Below are 24,697 nucleotides of genomic sequence, written 5' to 3'. Positions count from 1 at the left end.
ATGTAGAAAAGAGGAATAAGGTGAATAAAGGAGTGAGAGTGTTGGATTGTACTGGAGAAGGAAGTAGTACCCTATTAGATAGGAGTAGACTAAAAAGGACTTGGAGGGTTACAAAGAAAGGTTTTACAATGCTTGTATGTAAATGCACAAAGTGTGGTGAATAAGAATCGTGAGCTGCAAACACAAATAGCTGTGTGGAAATATGATATCATGGCAAATGACAGAAATGTGGTTTAAAAATGGTGAGGACTGGGTGCTGGACAAAGATATAAAGTGTTTAGAAAAGATAGAGAAGGAAAAAGGGAGATGGGGGGAGTGGGGTGACAGTACGGGAAGACATTGTAGTTTTGGAAAGAGAGGATGTCCTTGAAGAGACAAAGACAAAATCCACTTGGTTAGAGTTGAGAAGCAATAAGGATATGATCACACAACGGAGGATATTCTATAGGCCTCCAAATAGTGAGAGAGAGATAGAAGAACAAATCTCAGGGCAAGAACTATAGAGTGGTGATATTGGGGCACTTTAATTACCCAAATATAGAATGGAATAATGTTAGAGTAAAGGATGAGGAGGGGGAAGAATTTCTGAAATGTGTTCAGGAGAACTTCCTTGACCATTAATTTTCTTGGCCCAACTAGGAAGGAGGCATTGCTGGATCTGGTACAGGGCTCCTTGAATGACGAGAGAGATGGAGAATATGATGAGGGTGTATGATGCAGGTCAGGTGAATTCTTCAGGTGGGCATCAGGCCAAACACAATGGGTGGTATTTTATGATCTTGTGGTGTTTCCGATGGTGGAAGTGAAAGTTGGCAGCACTTCCACTTCTGCCGTTTTTGCCAGTTCCCATACAATCACATATTTAAATTTATGTTCCGGCGGTGGGCACGGGAGACACGTGCAACCATGCGGCGGGGACAGCTTTCGATTGGTGGATCCTGTCATCACTCTGTGAAGCACCATTAGTGGCAGGGCTATAAAGCAATCCACATTGCAAGCATGGATGCTGACCAGCCTGCATGCTCTCCTTTCCTTTGCACAGATTTAAGATTAATATAGCTTGAATCATTTTTATTTTTCAACCTACCTTATCCTTTATTTTTTCTCTGCCATCCCAGCACCAAATTCCAGCTTTTCTTTACTCATCAGTCCATCACCACCACCTCCACAATCAACAGTAAAGAAGACAACTAGTACATGCCATGAACGTTATACCAATTTATTGGAGTTCTTTGAGGGAATTACATGTGCTGTGGATAAAGGGGAACCGGTGGATGTACTGTACTTAGATTTCCAGAAGGCATTTGATAAGGTGCCACATCAAAGGTTATTGCAGAAAATAAAAGCTGTAGGGTGTAACACATTGGCATGGATAGAAGATTAGCTAGCTAACAGGAAACAGAGAGTAGGCATAAATGGGTCATTTTCTGGTTGGCAAGATGTAACGAGTGGTGTGCCACAGGGATCTGTGCTGGGGCCTCAACTTTTTACAATTTATATAAATGACTTGGATGAAGGGACCGAACGTATGGTTGCTAAATTTGCTGATGACACAAAGATAGGTAGGAAAGTAAGTTGTGAAGAGGACATAAAGGAGCTACAAGGGGATATAGATAGGTTATGTGAGTGGGCAAAGACCTGGCAAATGGAGTATAATGTGGGAAAGTGTGAAATTGTCCACTTTGGCAGGAAGAATAAAAAAGAAGCATATTATCTAAATGGTGAGAGGTTGCAGAGCTCTGAGATGCAGAGGGATCTGGGTGTCCTAGTGCATGAATTGCAAAAGGTTAGTATGCAGGTACAGCATATAATTAGGAAAGCTAATAGAATGTTATCGTTTATCGTGAGGGGAATTGAATACAAAAGTAGGGAGGTTATGCTTCAGCTATACAGGGCATTGGTGTGACCACATCTGGAGTACTGTGTACAGTACTGGTCTCCTTATTTAAGGAAGGATGTAAATGCATTGGAAGCAGTTCAGAGAAGGTTTACTGGACTAATACCTGGAATGGGTGGGCTGTCTTACCAGGAAAGATTGGACAGGCTAGGCTTGTATCCACTGGAATTTGGAAGAGTAAGAGGCGACTTGATTGAAACATATAAGATCCTGAGGGGTCTTGACGGGGTGGATGTGGAAAGGATGTTTCCCCTTGTGGGAGAATCTAGAACTAGGGGTCACTGTTTAAAAATAAGGGGTCGCCCATTTAAGGCAGAGATGAGGAGAAATTTTTTTCTCTCTGAGGGTTGTGAGTCTTTGGAACTCTCTTCCTTAGAAGGCAGTGGAAGCAGAGTCTTTGAATATTTTTAAGGCAGAGGTAGATAGATTCTTGATAAGCAAGGGGGTGGTAGGTTATCAGGGGATAGGTGGAAATATGGAGTAATCAGTTCAGCCATGAACTTATTGAATGGCGGAGCAGGCTCGAAGGGCCGAGTGGCCTACTCCTGCTTCTAATTCGTATGTTGGTATGTTTGTACCATACCCTCACCTACCTCCACCCAGCCAATATCCCACCCTGTACCCCCACTCCCCATGCCTTGCTGCCATCACTGCAAAGGAATCACCCATGCTGCTCCTGAGCCTGGAACCAAGCATCCATTCCAATGTTGGCCTTCCTTGTGCCAAAGAAATAAAATCACTGACTTCACACAACTGCACAAAGCCGACTGGTGCACATCACGTTTAAACGAACATGAACCATGAGCCATGAGATTCCCTTGTGCCACTGACTTAATCTATCAGGTAGGACTTAATTTGAAATAATTATAAGGTAATGAGTATTCATGCTATGCAGACATATGGAAAGCTGGAACCCACCACTAACACGTCGCTGACTTAATCTCATGAGAAAACCCGCTGTCGGGAAATCAAAATACCATGTCTAATGAAATCATCCCTCCACCACAAATGCCACTTTTGCAGGGCGCATAAAATTCCCCCCAATAAATTGAGAGGAGAGCTGAAGAGGAAAGTAGGACAGGCAGAGAGTGAATATAAGACTAGAATGGCAGCTAACATAAAAGGGAACCCAAAAATCTTCTACTGGCGTGTAAGTAGTAAGCAGGTAGTAAGAGGTGGAGTGGGGCTCTTTGGGACAAAGAGGGTGATATATGTTTAGAGATGCAGAGCAAGGCTAGAATACTTAAAGAAATGAAAACAGAAAGCAGTGGAAATACTCATCAGGTCTGGCAGCATCTGTGGAGAGAGGAACAGAGTTAACGTTTCAGGTCTGTGACTTTTCATCTGTTGGAGTTAGGTTGTAAATCAGCCAAGATCTCATTGAACGATGGGACAGGCTCGAGGGGCTGAATGGCCTCCTCCTGTTCCTATGTGTAGTATTCCTGAGACTGGGCTCCTTGAGTGAGAAATTGGAGGTCTGTCAGTTTCTGTGGAAATGTATCCCATGAAGAGTCAGCAGTTCCTGGAGAAGAGGGGAATATGAGGATCAGCTTCAGTGTGATTTAGACTTTCCTGATGGAGTTAATTTCCTTCTAATGCTGTTGCTTGTGGTCTTTTCTTCCAGTTCTCTGTTTGCTTCAATGCCAGAATGGAGGGGTGTGCGTACGAAAGGATCGCTGCCACTGTCCGTCAGGGTTCACCGGAAAATTCTGCCAGATCCCTACTCCGTCTGCCAGCAGTCAGGTTACCGACAGCTTGCCAACGGGAGACCTGAGATCAGATCGCAAACCTCGGGTGGAAACTGTGTACACCCTCCCCCTCTCCAACCAACAGCTTCCAGATCAAAGTAAGAGGAACCCCTCATGGCAGTAATGATTGTTTCACAGTGTGTTAGCAAGGAGCTGCAAACCTTCATCCTCATTTCAGATTAGCTGCAAATTTCAGCAACAAGTAGGGCTGAAAATAATATTGGTGATATTCTGATGCAAATGGTGAATGCACTTGCACCAAAATTCTGTTCTCTGCTGTTGTAACTGTTTATGTTTTAATCCAGTGCTCAGGAATTTGTTCCCCTGGTATCTTGCCCTCCTGCTGGACAACCTGCAGCCTTCCGGCCTGAAGAGGGCAAATGCTGCAATACCAGGCTCTGTGCCCAGTGTGTTAATTGAAAATATTGGATTGACACTGATGAAGCTACTGACTTCCTGGTGATTGGAAATTTAGAAGCTCTCTGTGGGTCGGATTTGCTGATTCTCCGATTATATAGTCACATGGATTTGCAAAATATACCCTGCTCACTTTAGTAGCTTCTGTGTTTTGTACAGCAGGTCACACCTCTCTCATTTAAAAAATTATTTACAGGTGATTAAGATTGATCTGGAGTCTCCAGGAATTAAAGATTCATAGAGTCATTTATGGCATAGAAGGAGGCAATTTGGCCCATCGAGCCCATGCTGGCTCTCCATGGAACAATCCAGTCAGTCCCATTCCCCTGCTCGATCCCTGTAGCTCTGCAAGTTTATTTCCTTCAAGTGCCCAGCCAATTTCCTTTGAAATCATTGATTGTCTCCGCTTCCACCACCCTCATGGGCAGCGAGTTCCAGGTCATTACCACTCACTGCATAAAAAAGTTCTTCCTAACATTGCCCCTGCATCTCTTGCCCAAAATCTTCAATCTGTGTTCCCTGGTCCTTGTACCATCGGTTAAAGGGGTTTTTTCTTGTCTAAAATATCTAAGCTGTCATAATCTTGTACATCTCTATCAAATCTCCCCTCAATCTCCTTTGCTCCAAGGAGAACAAACCCAGCTTCTCCAACCTAACCTTGTAACTAAAATCCCAGTCCCTGGAACCATTCTGGTAAATCTCCTCTGCACCCTCTCAAGGACCCTCATATCCTTCCTAAAGTTTGATGAATAGAACTGGACACAATACTCTAGTTGGGGCCTAACCAGAGCTTTATAAAGGTTGAGCATAACTTCCCTGCTTTTGTACTCAATGCCTCTATTTATGAAGCCCAAGATCCCATATGCTTTACTAACCACTCTCTCAATATGTCCTGCCATCTTCAAAGATCAATGTACATGAACCCCCCCCAGGTCCCTCTGTCCCTGCACACTCTTTAGAACTGCTGCCAGCAACCCAGGAGAAAATCAAAGTTGCTTTAAAAAAAAATTGTAGTTTTTTTTCTTCTTTCTAACACTTTTGTTTATTTGTTATAAAAGTATTGGAGCTGGGAAATGAGAGTTTGACTGAGCATGGTATTGGAGGGAACGTGATGAAACAAACCTCCAATCCGAGTCGCGGACACGACGTATTAACCCGTTAACTGCCAGGACCGATACAAGAGTTTCTCCTGGAACATGAACCTACCATTACTTGTCCAGACGTTGACCTGTATATTTTCTGTTTTTATTTTTCATTTCCTATCAGCGGTAGCGAAACTGGTGAAGGACCATAATCTGCGATAACACTTGTGTGTATTTGGAAAACGTTTGGCTGAATTAGGTGGAGTCAGTCCAGATTTAATAAGGGCAAGTCAAGCTTGACTAATTTAATTGAATTCTTGATCTAAATTTTTGACAAAAGAAACAGACCAAAGGATTAATGTGAATTTGATATATTTGGATTTTCAAATAACAGTTGGTAAATTACCACACCAGAGACATGTTGTGAAGATGAAGGCATAGGGACTTGAAGGTGCAAATCAAATGAAGACAGTACAAGGACGAGGGGACACAGAATCACAGAATAATACAGTGCAGAAGAGGCCCTTCGGCCCATCGAGTCTGCACCGATGCCTTAAAACACCTGACCTGTCTACCTAATCCCATTTGCTAGCACTTGGCCCATAGCCTTGAATGTTATGACGTGCCAAGTGCTCATCCAGGTACTTTTTAAAGGATGTGAGGCAACCTGCCTCTACCACCCTCCCAGGCAGGGCATTCCAAACCGTCACCACCCTCTGGGTAAAAAAGTTCTTCCTCAAATTCCCCTTAAACCTCCCGCCACTCACTTTAAACTTGTGACCCCTCGTAACTGACCCTTCAACTAAGGGGAACAGCTGCTCCCTATCCACCCTGTCCATGCCCCTCATAATCTTGTACACCTCGATCAGGTCACCCCTCAGTCTTCTCTGCTCCAGTGAAAACAACCCAAGCCTATCCAACCTCTCTTCATAGCTTAAATGTTCCATCCCAGGCAACATCCTGGTGAATCGCCTCTGCACCCCCTCCAGTGCAATCACATCCTTCCTATAATGTGGCGACCAGAATTGCACACAGTACTCCAGCTGTGGCCTTACCAAAGTTCTGTACAACTCCAACATGACCTCCCTGCTTTTGTAATCTATGCCTCCATTGATAAAGGCAAGTGTCCCATATGCCTTTTTCAGCACCCTATTAACCTGCCCTTCTGCCTTCAGAGATCTATGGACAAACACGCCAAGGTCCCTTTGTTCCTCGGAACTTCCCAGTGTCAGGCCATTCATTGAATACTTCCGTGTATCACCTCACACTTTTCAGGGTTAAATTCCATCTGCCACTTTTCTGCCCATTTGACCATCCCGTCTATATCTTCCTGTAACCCAAGACACTCAACCTCACTGTTAACCACTCGGCCAATCTTTGTGTCATCCGCGAACTTACTGATCCTACTCCCCACATAGTCATTTATGTCGTTTATATAAATGACAAACAATAGGGGACCCAGCACAGATCCCTGTGGTACGCCACTGGACACTGGCTTCCAGTCACTAAAACAGCCGTCTGTCATCACCCTCTGTCTCCTACAGCCAAGCCAATTTTGAATCCACCTTATCAAGTTACCCTGTATCCCATGTGCTTTTGCTTTCCTGATAAATCTCCCATGTGGGACCTTGTCAAAGGCTTTGCTGAAATCCATATAAACTACATCAACTGCACTACCCTCATCTACACACCTAGTCACATGCTCAAAAAATTCAATCTAATTTGTTCGGCATGACCTCCCTCTGACAAAGCCATGCTGACTATTCCTAATCAAATTTTGCCTCTCCAAATGGAGATAGATTCTCTCCTTCAGAATTTTCTCCAATAGTTTCCCTACCACTGACGTGAGACTCACTGGTCTGTAGTTCCCTGGCTTATCTCTACAACCTTTCTTAAACAGTGGGAACACGTTAGTTGTTCTCCAGTCCTCTGGCACCTCCCCCGTTGCCAGAGAGGAATTAAAAATTAGGGTCAGAGCCCCTGCAATCTCCACCCTCGCCTCCCACAGCATCCTGGGACACAACTCGTCCGGACCTGGAGATTTGTCCACTTTTAAGCCTGCCAAAACCTCCAATACCTTATCACTCCCTATGACAATTTGCTCAAGAACCTCACAGTCTCTCTCTCTCTAAGTTCCATATCTACATCCTCATTCTCTTGGGTAAAGACAGATGTGAAGTATTCGTTCAACACCCTACCAATGTCCTCTGAAAATTTTGGGCAAACCATGTAGGGGGAATACAAGGAAGCACTTTTTTTACGCAGTGGGTGGTAATGCCCTGGAAATCGCTGGAGGAAGTTGGATGGCCGCCTGAGAGAAATAGATTTGCAGAGCTTTGGAGATTGAGCCGTGGCATAGGACTGACAGCATAGCTCTGTGGAGAGCCAGCATGGACCCGATGGGTCAAATGGCCTCCTTTTGTGCCGTAACTGACTCTATGACTGAGAGTAAGTTGATGGTTCTTGGATTGGTGAGATGTGGTGGGTGACACATCAGGGATCTGTGTTGGGAATTTCTCTTGTTCTTCATAACTTAGCTGACTTGGGCTCAGTCACAGAAAGAAAAATATCAAAGTTTGATGATATGCAATTAAAGAGGCATGGCTGTCGTGAGCAAGAACTGCAGGGTGTGGATAAGTAACAGATGTGCAGAAAGTGCAGTATTTTCTGAAATAATACACTTGGTGTGGAAAGAGAACACAGAAATATTCCCAGAATACCACAAATGGCAACTGAAACTGAGTCAGTCCCGGTCTTTAAGAGTGAATTACAATCGTTAAAGAGGAAAAATATTAAACAATGAAATAAAAGCATGGAAATAAGAGGAGTGTTTTTAGTTACAGAGTGAAGCTGGTACACGCACGCAATGACCTACTGAGTTCCTCAGCAATAAAACTACAATTTCACAATTACTGATTGACTAGTTATTGATTAGGGTACACCCAATTTCCCAGATTCCTTACCCATTCTGTGTTGAATTAACTCATCTCAGCCAGGGTTGGCACTTTATGGTCCCTGTTCCAGAGAGGAGCAATATCAGCCAGGGTTTCAGCTCCTGATCATAATCCAATGAGTCAGGACATTGGGTAAGGATACTCTGCGATGCCACTACAGTTGAACTGTCAACACTCACTCTCTGACCTCACACATCAAGGATGGACACCTGAGCGAGGTACCAAAAGGCTTTCCAGTGGAGCTCCCTTGGAACTGTACCTGAGCAAGAGCCAGCACCTTCAGCAGAGATGGGGAAAAGCTTGGTGGGAAAGATGGGGATTCTTTCTGACTTGATTCTTGGTGATAAAGAAAATTAAATTAAATTGGTTTAGTTTAGAAAGAAGAGACAATTTTAAGATTCAATCTGCTCGCAGCCTTTGTAAGTGACCTCTGGACTGTTCTGAACTGGGGTGAAGAGCCAAATCTGTTATCAGCGGGGGTCTAAATGAATTGTATGGACAGAGCATGCCTGTACTGTGGGGGAGGAGGTGTAGCCTATAATAGGCTGAGGGGACAGGCTTACATTTGATTCACCACATAGGGGTTTAATTATTTGAAATTTGTCTAAACAAAAGGATATATATTGTCCAAAGCTTATTGATGTAATGAGCACTCATTAGAAAAAGTGGGACTTAGAGAAAGGGACTGAACTCACAATTTTAAATGGTCTGATTACTGTGGAGCATAAGCCCGGGAGAGATTGCCAGGCAGCAGTGAGCCTCCTGAGGCATGGCACAAGGTTACTTGCTTCCAGACACAATAACACTTAACCAGGACTGTTTAATAAACCTATTTATCGTCATTTTAATGTTTGGACAGTCAGAACGTTAATCTTGTCCTGGAGTACTTAATTGTCACCTACACAAGTGTACAATGGGAACCATTGTTTGAGTTCACAGCTGTTCTGACAGGGGAATTGTGATACTGTTGTACAGATTTTAAATTTCTTTGCAAGTAGCCAGACATAAAATGCTGCAAGAAACATAATGAAATGGTTTTCTGCACCACTCAAAACGGCAACTGGCATCAGAAACAATTGGAGATTATATTTCTTGATGGCCTTGCCCCTCACTATCTCTCGAACCTTCTCCAGCCCCAAAGTTCTACTTCCAGACCTCTACATTGCTCCAACATTTGCCTCTTGTGCATACTCCCCACTTCCATCACTCCAATGTTAGCGACCATTGTAATGAGTTCTTTATGTTGGCTGATGCAACATAAATAAGATGCCTGGAGTCCAGTTATGCTGAAGATCTCAAACAGGTTTATTAACAGCTAAACTATTATATGCAGCACAGAGCTAACTATTTACAGAACCTTTGTCTGGGTGTTAAGATTCATACAGAACAGAACAGAACAAAACAGAACAGACACCCAGAAAAGGTTGTTCAGTTGGGGCTATTGGCAGCTTTTCAAAGGAGCTGGATTTGCTAAGAAGCTGAATATTTAGGGAGATATTAACAATAATGTTGGATTTGTTTTATTCGGAGAGGCAAAATGATAGACCGGGGTCTGTAACCAAAGCATCATCAATCTGATATTTCTGTTGGGGAATTTATAGCAGTGTCAGAAGTTTAACATTTTTACTGGTCAATAGGAAGCGCATTGTCGATGGGACCAAAACCGCAGCACATACTGAACCAGATCGACATGACTTCATCAGTGTACAGATACCTCCCTGAGAGAGAGGGACTGAGGGACACCAGTCAGTGTACAGATATCTCCCTGAGAGAAAGGGACTGAGGGACACCAGTCAGTGTACAGATATCACCCTGAGAGAGAGGGACTGAGAGACACCAGTCAGTGTACAGATACCTCCCTGAGAGAGAGGGACTGAGGGACACCAGTCAGTGTACAGATATCACCCTGAGAGAAAGGGACTGAGGGACACCAGTCAGTGTACAGATACCTCCCTGAGAGACAGGGACTGAGAGACACCAGTCAGTGTACAGATACCTCCCTGAGAGAAAGGGACTGAGGGACACCAGTCAGTGTACAGATACCTCCCTGAGAGAGAGGGACTGAGGGACACCAGTCAGTGTACAGATATCACCCTGAGAGAAAGGGACTGAGAGACACCAGTCAGTGTACAGATATCACCCTGAGAGAGAGAGACTGAGAGACACCCGTCAGTGTACAGATACCTCCCTGAGAGAGGGAGGGACTGAGAGACACCAGTCAGTGGACAAATACCTCCCTGAGAGAGAGGGACTGAGAGACACCAGTCAGTGTACAGATATCTCACTGAGAGAGAGGGACTGAGAGATACCAGTTAGTGGACAGATATCTCCCTGAGAGAGAGAGGGACTGAGAGACACCAGTCAGTGTACAGATATCATCATGAGCGAGAGAGACTGAGAGACACTCGTCAGTGTACTGATATCTCCCTGAGAGAGAGAGGGACTGAGAGACACCAGTCAGTGGACAAATACCTCCCTGAGAGAGAGGGACTGAGAGACACCAGTCAGTGTACAGATATCTCACTGAGAGAGAGAGACTGAGAGATACCAGTCAGTGGACAGATATCTCACTGAGAGAGAGAGACTGAGAGATACCAGTCAGTGGACAGATATCTCCCTGAGAGAGAGGGGCTGAAAGACACCAGTCAGTGTACAGATACCTCGCTGAGAGAAAGGGGCTGAGAGAAACCAGTCAGTGTACAGATATCACCCTGAGAGAGAGAGACTGAGAAGCACCAGTGTACAGATATCTCCCTGAGAGAGAGGGGCTGAAAGACACCAGTCAGTGTACAGATACCTCGCTGAGAGAAAGGGGCTGCGAGAAACCAGTCAGTGTACAGATATCACCCTGAGAGAGAGAGACTGAGAAGCACCAGTCAGTGTACAGATACCTCGCTGAGAGAAAGGGGCTGAGAGACACCAGTCAGTGTACAGATACCTCGCTGAGAGAAAGGGGCTGAGAGACACCAGTCAGTGTACAAAGAACAAAGAACAGTACAGCACAGGAACAGGCCATTCGGCCCTCCAAGCCTGCGCCGATCTTAATGCCTGCCTAAATTAAAACCTTCTGCACTTCCGGGGTCCGTATCCCTCTATTCCCATCCTATTCATGTATTTGTCAAGATGCCTCTTCAACGTCTCTATGGTACCTGCTTCCACCACCTCCCCCGGCAACAAGTTCCAGGCACTCACCACCCTCTGTGTAAAGAACTTTCCTCGCACATCCCCTCTAAACTTTGCCCCTCTCACCTTAAACCTATGTCCCCTAGTAACTGACTCTTCCACCCTGGGAAAAAGTTTCTGACTATCCACTCTGTCCATGCCGCTTATAACTTTGTAAACCTCTATCATGTCGCCCCTCCACCTCCGTCGTTCCAGTGAAAACAATCCAAGTTTATCCAACCTCTCCTCATAGCTAATGCCCTCCAGACCAGGCAACATTCTGGTAAACCTCCTCTGTACCCTCTCCAAAGCCTCCACATCCTTCTGGTAGTGTGGCGACCAGAATTGCACGCAATATTCTATGTGTGGCCTAACTAAAGTTCTGTACAGCTGCAGCATGACTTGCTTATTTTTATACTCTATGCCCCGACCGATGAAGGCAAGCATGCCGTATGCCTTCTTGACTACCTTATCCACCTGCGTTGCCACTTTCAGTGACCTGTGGACCTGTATGCCCAGATCTCTCTGCCTGTCAATACTCTTAAGGGTTCTGCCATTTACTGTATACTTCCCACCTGCATTAGACCTTCCAAAATGCATTACCTCACATTTGTCCGAATTAAACTCCATCTGCCATTTCTCCGCCCAAGTCTCCAACCGATCTATATCCTGCTGTATCCTCTGACAATCCTCATCATTATCCGCAACTCCACCAACCTTTGTGTCGTCCGCAAACTTACTAATCAGACCAGCTACATTTTCCTCCAAATCATTTATATATACTACAAACAGCAAAGGTCCCAGCACTGATCCCTGCGGAACACCACTAGTCACAGCCCTTCATTCAGAAAAACACCCATCCACTGATACCCTCTGTCTTCTATGACCGAGCCAGTTCTGTATCCATCTTGCCAGCTCCCCTCTGATCCCATGTGATTTCACCTTTTGTACCAGTCTGCCATGCGGGACCTTGTCAAAGGCTTTACTGAAGTCCATATAGATAACATCCACTGCCCTTCCTTCATCAATCATCTTTGTCACTTCCTCAAAAAACTCAGTCAAATTAGTGAGACACGACCTCCCCTTCACAAAACCATGCTGCCTCTCACTAATAAGTCCACAGATATCTCCCTGAGAGAGAGGGACTGAGAGACACCAGTCAGTGTACAGATATCTCCCTGAGAGAGAGAGACAGAGAGACACCAGTCACTGTGTAGATATCTCCCTGAGAGAGAGGGACTGAGAGACACCAGTCAGTGTACAGATATCTCCCTGAGAGAGAGAGACAGAGAGACACCAGTCACTGTGTAGATATCTCCCTGAGAGAGAGGGACTGAGAGACACCAGTCAGTGTACAGATATCTCCCTGAGAGAGAGAGACAGAGAGACACCAGTCACTGTGTAGATATCTTCCTGAGAGAGAGAGACTGAGAGATACCAGTCAGTGTACAGATATCTCCCTGAGAGAGTGTGAGGGACTGAGAGACAGCAATCAGTGTGCAAATATCACCCTGAGAGAGAGGATGTGAGAGATACCAGTCAGTGCACAGTCAGTGTACTGTCAGTGTTTAGCTTCTAAAGATTTTGGTTCAACTTGACAAATCTCACAATTCTTAACAGAAAAAATCGAATCAGGCTGTCCCTTTTTTCATTGAAAAATCCCACCTTTATAACCATTTCTTTCCACCCCTATTTTTACAGTAGCTGCAGGTTTTCAGTGATCTTTCTGGTTCAGTTTCACACCTCTATTTCCTTTGATCTCCCTCAGTTTCCTGCTTACACCAAACCTCTTCATTTTTAATTGGTGCCTGTTGGCATTTCAATCCTTGAAAACTGAGCATTGTGAGAGCTATTGTGTCAGAAATTGGACACAATCCTGCCATTCCACACACTGTCCGATCATTGATGAGTGGGTGCCCCACTCCAATAATGGGTCACTCCCCCATTGGACGGTGATCGGTAGCTCCGCTCCCCCATCGGACAGTGATCTGTAGCTCCACTCCCCCATTGGACAGTGATCTATAGCTCTGCTCCCCCATTGGACGGTGATCTGTAGCTCTGCTCCCCCATTGGACGGTGATCTGTAGCTCCGCTTCCTCATTGGACAGTGATCTGTAGCTCCACTCCCCCATTGGACAGTGATCTGTAGCTCCACTCCCCCATTGGACAGTGATTTGTAGCTTCGCTCCCCCATTGGACGGTGATCTGTAGCTCCGCTCCCCCATTGGACAGTGATCTGTAGTTCCACTCCCCCATTGGACAGTGATCTATAGCTCTGCTCCCCCATTGGACGGTGATCTGTAGCTCTGCTCCCCCATTGGACGGTGATCTGTAGCTCCGCTTCCTCATTGGACAGTGATCTGTAGCTCCACTCCCCCATTGGACAGTGATTTGTAGCTCTGCTCCCCCATTGGACGGTGATCTGTAGCTCTGCTCCCCCATTGGACAGTGATTTGTAGCTCCGCTTCCTCATTGGACAGTGATCTGTAGCTCCACTCCCCCATGGGACGGTGATCTGTATCTCCGCTCCCCCATTGGACAGTGATTTGTAGCTCCGTTCCCCCATTGGACGGTGAGCTGTAGCTCAGCTCCCCCATTGGACAGTGATCTCTAGCTCCGCTCCCCCATTGGATGGTGAACTCTAACTGCAAACACTGTTGTGATTTCAGCAGGTCGACTGATTCCTTCAATCGTTAATCTTCGAGTCCAACACCCTCCTGAAGTCTCAGTAAAGGTTCACGAAGTCACACAGGTAGATGGTGAAATAAACAGCAATTCTGCTCAGCTGGGCACCCACCAGCTAACCTCCCAGAGGGCATCGCAAGACCACATGACACAAGAACAACAGGGCCCTCTCGCAGCCACTCCACGATCGGATGCTGAATCTGTGTTTGGGTACTGCTTCACAGAAATCACAAACGGACAGGTAGGAAACTGCTTTACAACTGTCTCACGTCGTAATGCACATTCCAGTGTGGAAGAGTTTACCCTGTGTCTGAGAATTGTGAGTTAAAAGCTTAAACTGTTCTTCGTACATGCAAGCTAGGTTGATCCCACAGTACAGTACCGAGGGAGTGCTACACTGTCAGATGTGCCATTCCTTGAATGAGACTCTTGGTTGCTCCACTGGTTCAGGTGAATGCGAATGATCTCATGGTATTATTGAAAGAAGAGCAGAGAGATTTCCCTGTCCCTGGTCAACACTCCTCCCTGAATCAACATTCTCCAAATAGATAAACGGGTCATTAATCTGATTACTGCTTGTGGGATCTTGCTGTGTGCAAAATATAATAGTTACTGCAGTTCAATTTAATTAATTGGAGGTGAAGTACTTAGAGATATTTCTGAGAGGCGCAATAAGGCCTTAGAAAGTTTGTAGCAGCCTCAGCTTAACTCTGTAGGCCTGACAAAGCAGATAACTTACAGCAGGTACAATCATGGTGGAGAGGACTGATGCCAGGGCTATCCCACAATGGGTACTGGGCCAAATGCCAAGGCTGTAAAGAAAGAAAGTCTTGCATTTATATAGTGCCTTTTATGACCGCCAGATGTCCCAAAGTGCTTTACAGCCAATTAAATACTTTTGAAGTGTAGTCACTGTTGTAATGTAGGAAACACAGCATCCAATTTGCACACAGCAAGATCCCACAAACAGCAATGCAATATTAACCAGATAATCTGTTTTTGTGATGTTGATTGTGGAATAAATATTGACCAGGACGCAGGAATAACTCTCCTGCTCTTTTTCAAAGAAATAGCCATGCAATCATTTACATCCACCTTAGAGGGTAGACAGGACCTTGCTTTAACATCACATCTGAGCAATAATACCTCTGGCAGTGCAGCATTCCTCCAACACTGCACATGATCTCAGCCTAGATTTTGGTGTTCAGGACCTTGAGTGGATCTGGAACCCATGACTTCCAGATTTAGAGACAAGAGTGCTCTGTACTGAGCCACAGCAGATACTGTCACTGTCACTGATACTGGCTATTGGCCATTTTGAGTTCCAGGTTGGCCATACAGGGCGTTCTGCAGACATTAAATATTGGACCTGTGTACCTACAGGATTTGCAAGCACAGAGCCATTCCCAACTCTCTTGTGTCCAGCAATACTGCTGCTATCAGGCCTGTGATGGATTAGAGAAATTAATGCGTGGCTCAAAGACTGGTGTGGTCGAAGTGGGTTCCGGTTCGTGGGGCATTGGCACCAGTACTGGGGAAAGGTGGCTGTACCATTGGGATAGTCTTCACCTGAATTGTGCTGGGGCCGGATTTCTAGCGAGCCGCATAACTAGGGAAGTAGAGAGGGTTTTAAACTGAATAGTGGGGGCAAGGGATCAAATTTGGGAAGATATGGTAAATCAAGGAGTAGAGATAAGGGAAGAGAGAAAGGTAATAATATGGGAAATGCTGAACAGACTGTGACAGGCAGGGACAGAGCGTACAAATCTAAGAGCAAATCAACAGATAAAGCTAGAGGGTACAAAAATAATAAAAGGACAAAACTAAAGGCTCTGTATCTGAATGCAAGTAGCATTTGAAACAAAACAGATGAACTGAGAGCGCAAATAGAAATAAATAAGCATGATCTGATAGCCATTACAGAGACATGGCTGCAGGATGACATAGATTGGGACCTGAATATTGAAGGGTACATGGCATTTAGGAATGAGAGGAAGCTAGGAAAAGGTGGAGGGGTGACTCTGTTAATTACTGATGGTATTAGCACAATAGAGAGGGATGACCTAAGTTCAGGAGACCAGGATGTAGAAGCTGTTTGGGTAGAGATGAGAAATCATAAAGGCAAGAAGTCACTTGTGGGAGTGGTGTTCAGGCCACCTAACATTAACCACACTGTAGGACAGGGTATAAAGGAAGAACTAATGGCAGCTTGTCAGAAAGGTACAGCAATAATTATGGGGGATTTTAACCTACATAAGGACTGGAAAAATCAGATGGGCAGAGGTAACCTAGATGAGGAGTACTTGGAATGTTTTTGGGATAGTTTCTTGGAACAATACATTCTGGAGCCACCAGAGAGCAGGCTATACTAGACCTGGTATTGTGCAACGAGATGGAATTGATTAATGACGTCATTGTTTTTTTATATTCATTCATGGGATGTGGGTGTCACTGGCTAGGCCAGCATTTATTGCCCATCGCTAATTGCCCTTGAGAAGGTGGTGGTGAGCTGCCTTCTTGAACCGCTGCAGTCCATGTGGGGTAGGTACAACCACAGTGCTGTTAGGAAGGGAGTTCCAGGATTTTGACCCAGCGACAGTGAAGGAACAGCGATATAGTTCCAAGTCAGGATGGTGTGTGACTTGGAAGGGAACTTGCAGGTGGTGATGTTCCCATGTATTTGCTGCCCTTGTCCTTCTAATTGGTAGAGGTCGCGTGTTTGGAAGGTGCTGTCTAAGAAGCAGGTTATTGCTAAGCAAGTGCTGTTTGATGGCACGGTTGATGACACCTTCCATCACCTTACTGATGATTGAGAGTAGGCTGATGGGGTGGTAACTGGCTGGGTTGGACTTGTCTTGTTTTTTGTGTACAGGACATACCTGAGCAATTTTCCACATTGCAGGGTAGATGCCAGTGTTGTAGCTGTACTGGAACAGCTTGGTTAGGGGCATGGCAAGTCTGGAGCACAGGTGTTCAGTACTATTGCCGGAATATTGTCAGGGCCCCTAGCCTTTGCAGTATCCAGTGCCTTCAGTCGTTTCTTGATATCGCGCGGAGTAAATCGAATGGCTGAAGTCTGGCATCCGTGATGCTGGGGACTTCAGGAAGAGGCCGAGATGGATCATCAACTCGGCACTTCTGGCTGAAGATTGTTGCAAATGCTTCAGCCTTATCTTTCGCAATGATGTGCTGGGCTCCCCCATCATTGAGGATGGGGATATTTGTGGAGCCACCTCCTCCAGTTAGTTATTTAATTGTCCACCACCATTCATGGCTGGATGTGGCAGGACTGCAACGCTGAGATTTGATCCGTTGGTTATGGGATCGCTTAGCTTTGTCTATCGCATGCTGCTTACGCAGTTTGGCATGCAAGTAGTCCTCTGTTGTAGCTTCAAAAGGTTTTGAGGTATGCCTGGTGCTGCTTCTGGCATGCCCTCCTGCACTCTTAATTGAACCAGGGTTGGTCTCCTGGCTTGATGGTAATGGTAGAGTGGGGGATATGCCGGGCCATGAGATTACAGATTGTGGTTGAGTACACTTCTGCTGCTGCTGATGGCCCACAGCGCCTCATGGATGCCCAGTTTTGTATTGCTAGATCTGTTCGAAATCTATCCCATTTCGCACGCTGATAATGCCACACAACATGATGGACGGTATCTTCAATGTGAAGGCGGGACTTCGTCTCCACAAGGACTGTGCGGTGGTCACTCCGACCAATAGTGGCATGGTCAGATGCATCTGAGGCAGGCAGATTGGTGAGGACGAGGTCAAGTATGTTTTTCCCTCTTGTTGGTTCCCTCACCACCTGCCACATACCCAGTCTAGCAGCTATGTCCTTTGGGACTCGGCCAGCTCGGTCAGTAGTGGTGCTACTGAGCCACTCTTGGTGATGGACATTGAAGTCCCCCATCCAGAGTACATTTTGTGCCCTCGCCACCCTCAGTGCTTCCTCCAAGTGCTGGTCAACATGGAGGAGTACTGACTCATCAGCTGAGGAAGGCGGTAGGTGGTAATCAGCAGGTGGTTTCCTTGTCCATGTTTGACCTGATGCCATGAGACCTCATGGGGTCCGGAGTCGATGTTGAGGACTCCCAGGGCAGCTCCCTCCCTACTGTATACCACTGTCCCACTACCTCTGCTGGGTCTGTCCTGCCGGTAGGATAGGACGTACCCGGGGATGGTTATGGCAGTATCTGGGACATTGTCTCTGTTAAGGCACCCCTAGGTAGCAGCAATCATAATATGATTGAATTTTACATTCCGTTTGAGGGAAAGAAGAATGGGTCCAAGACTAGTATTTTAAACTTGAAAATCAGGTTAAGGATAGGTCAATAGAGATGTAGTGGCAGACATTTGAGGGGATATTTCAGAATACACAATACAGATACATTTCAATGAGAAAGAAAAATTCCAAGGGTTGGTCCCTGCATCCGTAGTTAACTAAAACAGTTAAAGATAGTATCAAACTTAAAGAAAAAGCCTATAATTGCGTAAAGATGGGAGGCAGGTCAGAAGATTGGACAGAATATAAAAAATAGCAAAGAATGACTAAAAGATTGATAAGGAAGGTAAAATTAGATTACGAGAGAAAGCTAACTAGAAATATAAAGGCAGATAGTAAGAGTTTCTATAGATATTTTAAAAAGAAAAGAGTTAACAAAGTGAGCGTTGGTCCAATAGAAAGTGAGTCTGGGGAATTAATAATGGACAATAAGGAGATGGCAGATGAATTGAACAGATATTTTGCATCGGTCTTCACTATTGGGGATATTGGAGTTCTTTGAGGGAGTTACATGTGCTGTGGATAAAGGGGAACTTGTGGATGTATTGTACTTAGATTTCCAGAAGGTGCCACATCAAAGTTATTGCAGAAAATAAAAGCTCATGGTGTAGGGGGTAACATATTGGCATGGATAGAAGATTAGCTAGTTAACCGGAAACAGAGAGTAGGCATAAATGGGTTATTTTCTGGTTGGCAAGATGTAACGAGTGGTGTGCTACAGGGATCTGTGCTGGGGCCTCAACTTTTTACAATTTATATAAATGACTTGGATGAAGGGACCGAAGGTATGGTTGTTAAATTTGCTGATGACACAAAGATAGGTTGGAATGTAACTTGTGAAGAGGACATAAGGAGGCTACAGTGGGATATAGATAGGTTAAGTGAGTGGGCAAAGACCTGGCAAATGGAATATAATGCGGGAAAGTGTGAAATTGTCCACTTTGGCAGGAAGAATAAAAAAGAAGCAAATTATCTAAATGGTGAGAGATTGCAGAGCTCTGAGTTGTAGTGGGATCTGGGTGTCCTCGTGCATGAATCGCAAAAGGTTAGTATGCAGGTACACTCCCTAATTAGGAAAGCTAATAGAATGTTATCGTTTATCGTGAGGGGAATTGAATACAAAAGTAGGGAGGTTATGCTTCAGCTATACAGGGCATTGGTGAGACCACATCTGGAGTACTGTGTACAGTACTGGTCTCCTTATTTAAGGAAGGATGTAAATGCATTGGAAGCAGTTCAGAGAAGGTTTACTAGACTAATACCTGGAATGGGCGGGGTGTTTTATGAGGAAAGATTGAACAGGCTAGGCATGTATCCACTGGAATTTAGAAGAGTAAGAGGTGACTTGATTGAAACATATAAGATCCTGAGTGGTTTTGACAGGGTGGATGTGGAAAGGATGTTTCCCCTTGTGGGAGAATCTTGAACTAGGGGTCACCATTTAAAAATAAGGGGTCGCCCATTTAAGGCAGAGATGAGGAGAAATTTTTTTCTCTCTGAGGGTTGTGAGTATTTGGAACTCTCTTCCTTAGAAGGCAGTGGAAGCAGAGTCTTTGAATATTTTTAAGGCAGAGGTAGATAGATTCTTGATAAGCAAGGGGGTGGAAGATTATCGGGGGTAGATGGAAATGTGGAGTAATCAGTTCAGCCATGAACCTATTGAAGGGCCGAGTGGCCTACTTCTCCTCCTAATTCGTATGTTGGTATGCTTGAATTACCCGAGTATACAGGACACTGATCACCAACAGTTTATCATGCTTTTGGATGTCTGGTGGATGTTAAACATTATCTTGGAGCAGTAAGATATTCTGGAGCCAACATTCCTCCCTAAAAGAATACCACCAAGCACAGATTAACATGTTTCATCAACTCATTCTTCATATGGGATCTTGCTATGCATATATTGGCTGCCATATTTGCTTATGTAGCAACAGCTACTACCCTTCAAATTAATGATTTGTCAGAGAAGCGAATTGGAGCTTTCTGAGAGAGTCCATGAAGAGGTAAATAAAGGTTAAGTTCTTCTGATGCAACTTTATAGACCTGAAACGTTAACTGTGTTTCTCTTTCCATACATGCTGCCAGAACTGCTGAGCATTTTCTGTTTTTATTTCTTCCTTGATGTTCTGGCTCGCCCCTAGGTCATTTTTTTTCTCTTCTCCCATTTCAGTGCTCTTCCCCACTGACTGGGCTGAGGACGGTGGAGCATTGTTGTCGAGGAGGTGGCGTGGGCTGGGGAGTGACTGAATGCATTGAGTGCCCTGTGACTCCAGGTGAGCCAATCTTTAAAAAATATGGCTTCAAAACTAATCAGAAATAGCAGAGCAGCTAAAATGGCTCAGTTAATGAGCTGATCACCTGATGTGATACTGATGCAAAGTAAAAGCCTGCTGCCCGCCCCAAACCCGACGGGACCCGATGACGGGTCGAGTTCGGGTCGGCTCGGGTCGCTCTTCCGGGTCCGACTTTTGGACTCGGGTCGGGTCGGGTCGGGCTGGGTCTGGGTCGGACACACACAGCAAGAAGTGCTAAAAGTAAAAAACTTATCTGAGCTGGGAGTCTGGGACATCAAACAGGGAAACTCTGAGTCTGCGCAGTGAGTGAGTCAGCGTCTCTATGACGTCATCACGCTCATGCTGCAGCTTCCTGTTGATTTGGAGTCGTAAGGTAGGTAAAGGAACATTCTGGTGGTCTGGTTGGGCTCGGGTCGGGCTCGGGTTGGGTCGGGCGCAGGAAAAAAATGGAGGGACTCGGGCAGGGTTGGGATTGGTCCGATGTGGTTCTGTCGGGTTCAGGTGGGTTTTTTTCGTGACCTTAACAGGCCTTTAATGCAAAGGAAATCCCAGGATCAATCCCAGTCTCCAGTGAGCTCAGGGTAGGAATTTGGGACTCAGTGACTGACATCAGCAACAGTGGATGAGGAAGCAATATGACATCAACTGGGATTCTCACTCCCCATCACTATCCAGCAGTACCTAGAGGAGTATCAGTGTGTTAGTAAGTGTGGAGATGAGTGTGTGGAGCTACTGTTCACTGTGTGACTGGACAGAGTTACTGTTTATTCAGGGTGAGGGTCACTCGCTGTGTAACTGTACAGAGTCACTGTTTATTCAGGGTGAGGGTCACTCACTGTGTCACTGTACAGAGTCACTGTTTATTCAGGGTGAAGGTCACTCACTGTGTAACTGTACAGAGACACTTTATTCAGGGTGAGGGTCACTCACTGTGTCACTGTACAGAGTCACTGTTTATTCAGGGTGAGGATCACTCACTGTGTAACTGTACAGAGTCACTGTTTATTCAGGGTGAGGGTCACTCGCTGTGTAACTGGACAGAGTCACTGTTTATTCAGGGTGAGGGTCACTCGCTGTGTAACTGGACAGAGTCGCTGTTTATTCAGGGTGAGGATCACTCACTGTGTCACTGTACAGAGTCACTATTTATTCAGGGTGAGGATCACTCACTGTGTAACTGGACAGAGTCACTGTTTATTCAGCAGAATAAGTGTTATTTAGGTGAGGATTTGTGAGTTTTTTTTTTATTGAGCTGCAGACTAACAGGATTGTAAGGTGCCCACAGGTGCTGAGTGAAAGAGTTTTACTGAAATCTGAGTGCAGGCTTGTAACTTGACAGAGGAATTCATCGTTTCAGTGCAAGGCGGGGGTGCGTTTTTATTGACACACCTTAAACACTGGATTTAATGACCTAGTTTTTAGGATGAAAGACTTTGTATTTCCCCAACAGCTGAACTGTACAAATGAAGTTGTTTTGTTTATTTCAAACAAGATGGATCTTGACATTGGTGTGTTGGGTTTGATAGAGCAGAGGTGTTCCTTTCTGTGTGTCTTTAATTAATTATGTTCCAGGGCTCGGAGCTGTGAATAGGCACATGTAAAGATCATTGCAAGCCACAGGCAGTGACTGTTCACCTCCCTGATCCCTCAGATATTGTGGGGTCCTTTCATCAGATTCAGACACATAGGGCAGAATATTTACTGACCTGACTCAGTCGCTTGCTCAGAAAGTCATGGGGAAGACACGGTTTGAGATTCGGTTTGGAGTTTTAACTGCACAGCGTGTCACTGACTGACTCCCTGCCTGGAGACACGGCTTGAGTGACAGTCAGTGGGGAGGCTGTGGAGGGAGACTGTGGGGGGGGGCCATAGGGTGACTGATCAGCGATGGCCACAGCAGCAGGTAAGCTCGCACCGAAGACAGGAGGGGATGTGGGGTGGGTGTCGATCAGGTGAAGAGGTGGGGGCAATTGATCAGGATAGATCAGTCCTGGGAGGAGTGATCAACTGGAGGGTTGTTGACCAAGTGGTGGGGTTCGATTGGGGGAGAAGAGGAGGGGCTGATCTGAGGTGGGAGGGCTGATCGGGTGGGGGTGTCACAGGCCTTGTGGTGACAGTTTTAGGCTTCGGGGGGTGGGGAGTCAGAGGACTGAGGGTGGGGGTGGAAGGTCTGAGGGTCAGGGAATGAGAGGCCTCGGGGTGGGTGGGGGAGGTGGTTGGAGGCCAATCATGGAGGCTCTTCAGTAGCCCCTGGATCAAGGGGTAGAATTGAAGACACTGACCTCCTGAACCCACCAGGTCCTTGCCTCAATGAAACTGTGACAATTGGGAACCTCAGTCAGCAGCATTTAAAGTTTCAAACTCAGCTCCATGGATCAGGTTTGTCTCCTGCCCACGTTCCAGCCTCAGTTAAAGGTGCAAACAGGCGGGTCGGAGGTGGAGAACAGATATTTGAAACTTTAACTCCCCACGTGACCCAAACCTGCCCAATTCTTTTCTTTTAGGTTGAAAGTCAGCCCATGGAGTTTTCAAGAATTTCAGACTAAGTCTCTGTTATCTGAAGGAAGCTGCTTGTACGATTAATTAACATCGGCCTGTCGTCTCGATATCCATTCAGACAACTGCACTGCTTCTGGTGGTTCTGGGTCATGCAGAGCTGGCAGATCTCAGCTTCAATCCATGCACTGTTCTTGATTTACTGATCTCACTCAATGCTACAATTGGTTTCAGTGCTGAGTGGGAGAGGGCTGCAGAGAGAGGCAAGGGGGAAATCAGGCACGGTTCTGGAGTACTGGACACCGGAGCTCAGGAAAGATATATTGCAATTGTGTGGGGCTTTGGTGAGACCACACCTGAAGTACTGTGCACAGTTCTGGCCTCCGTATATAAGGAAGGATATACTTGCCTTAGAGGGTGTGCAGCGAAGGTTCACTAGACTGCTTCTTGGGTTGAGGGGATTGTTCTATGAGGAGAGATTGAGTAGACTGGATCTATATCCTTTAGGATTTAAAAGAATGAGAGATGATGTCATTGGCACATATAAAATTCTTAAAGGGCTTGACAGCGTAGATGCTGAGAAAATGTTTCCCCTGGCTGGAGAATCTAGAACTGGGGAGTCACAGTCTCAGAATAAAGGGTCGGCCATTGATAACTAATATGAGGAGAAATTTTTTTTGCTGAAAGGATTGTTAATCTTTGGAATTCTCTCCCCCAGAGAGCTCATGTGTTGAGTATATTCAAGTCAGAAATCGATAGATTTTGGATACTAAGGGAATTAAAGGATATGGGGATCAGGTGGGAAAGTGCAGTGAGATAGAAGATCAGCCAAGATCCTATTTAATGGTAGAATGGCCTCTACTCCAGATCCTATTTCTTATGTTCTTATGACCTGTGATGTCAGGAAGCACTTTTTTCGCACAAATGCTTATGGAATTCTGGAATTCGCTGCCTCAAAAGGTTGTGGAAACTGGGAGTCGATTGGAGCTTTCAACACTGAGCTGGATAGCTTTTTGTTGGATAACAATGCGAAGGGATATGGAACCAAGGTGTATAAAATGGACTTAAGATACAGATCAGCCATGATCTATTTGAATGGCAGGACAGGCTCAAGGGGCTGAATGGCCTCCACCTGTTCCAGTGTCCCTGCTGATAATGGATGATGTTTGGGTGTCAGGGTAAGGTCAGGATGGGTGCAATGGTGATACCCACATTGTCAAATATCTGCTGATGCTTTGTATCTGAGCTCAGACATGAAGAATGGTCATGGGCCATGGATGATGTCCCAGAAAGCTGCCCAGAGTTGATACTCCCTCATTCTAAGCTCCAGCACAGGGTATGGCTGATTCAGCACTGTGCTGCCGATTATTGTGAGTGCAGCTCTGAGTGAGTGCATCCTGGCTGCGATCAGATATTCCTTTCTGATTTCTGTGAAGACAATCTAACAAGCCACAAATCTCTGTATTTAATGATTGGACTCTGTGGAAATTTAATTCCTGCATCTAGGCTGTTAAATCTACAGAAATGTCCATTTCAAATTAATTTTTTCCATTGAAATCTGCCCAAAGATTGTGTGGGTAATGGACAGACTTAATTTTCAAGTGCTGTCTCCTCTCCTGATCCAAGCTTTAAAATTGTTTTCCTAACTGTGGTCTGGGGAGAATGGGGAGGCAGCGTTCC

At 45.5% G+C, this 24,697-nt stretch overlaps 1 protein-coding gene across 3 annotated transcripts in view; it reads left to right on the top strand.

Annotated features, from left to right (window-relative positions):
- The window catches only part of LOC137352973 (latent-transforming growth factor beta-binding protein 4-like), a 228,162-nt gene that overhangs the window by 20,698 nt on the left and 182,767 nt on the right, over positions 1 to 24,697 (top strand). For 2 of the 3 annotated variants that reach the window (XM_068018808.1, XM_068018806.1), the window contains exons 2-4: positions 3,522 to 3,743; positions 13,930 to 14,186; positions 20,398 to 20,500. In XM_068018808.1, coding sequence (XP_067874909.1) covers positions 3,522 to 3,743; positions 13,930 to 14,186; positions 20,398 to 20,500 — 582 coding nt within the window. The remainder of the gene's footprint in view (positions 1 to 3,521; positions 3,744 to 13,929; positions 14,187 to 20,397; positions 20,501 to 24,697) is intronic. The other variant, XM_068018807.1, reaches the window with a different exon arrangement.

The sequence above is a fragment of the Heterodontus francisci genome, chromosome 40 (genome assembly GCF_036365525.1).
Source record: "Heterodontus francisci isolate sHetFra1 chromosome 40, sHetFra1.hap1, whole genome shotgun sequence".
NCBI lineage: Eukaryota > Metazoa > Chordata > Chondrichthyes > Heterodontiformes > Heterodontidae > Heterodontus > Heterodontus francisci.
Note: the sequence above shows the minus strand (reverse complement) of the source record. Positions and strands in the feature narration are given on the sequence as shown.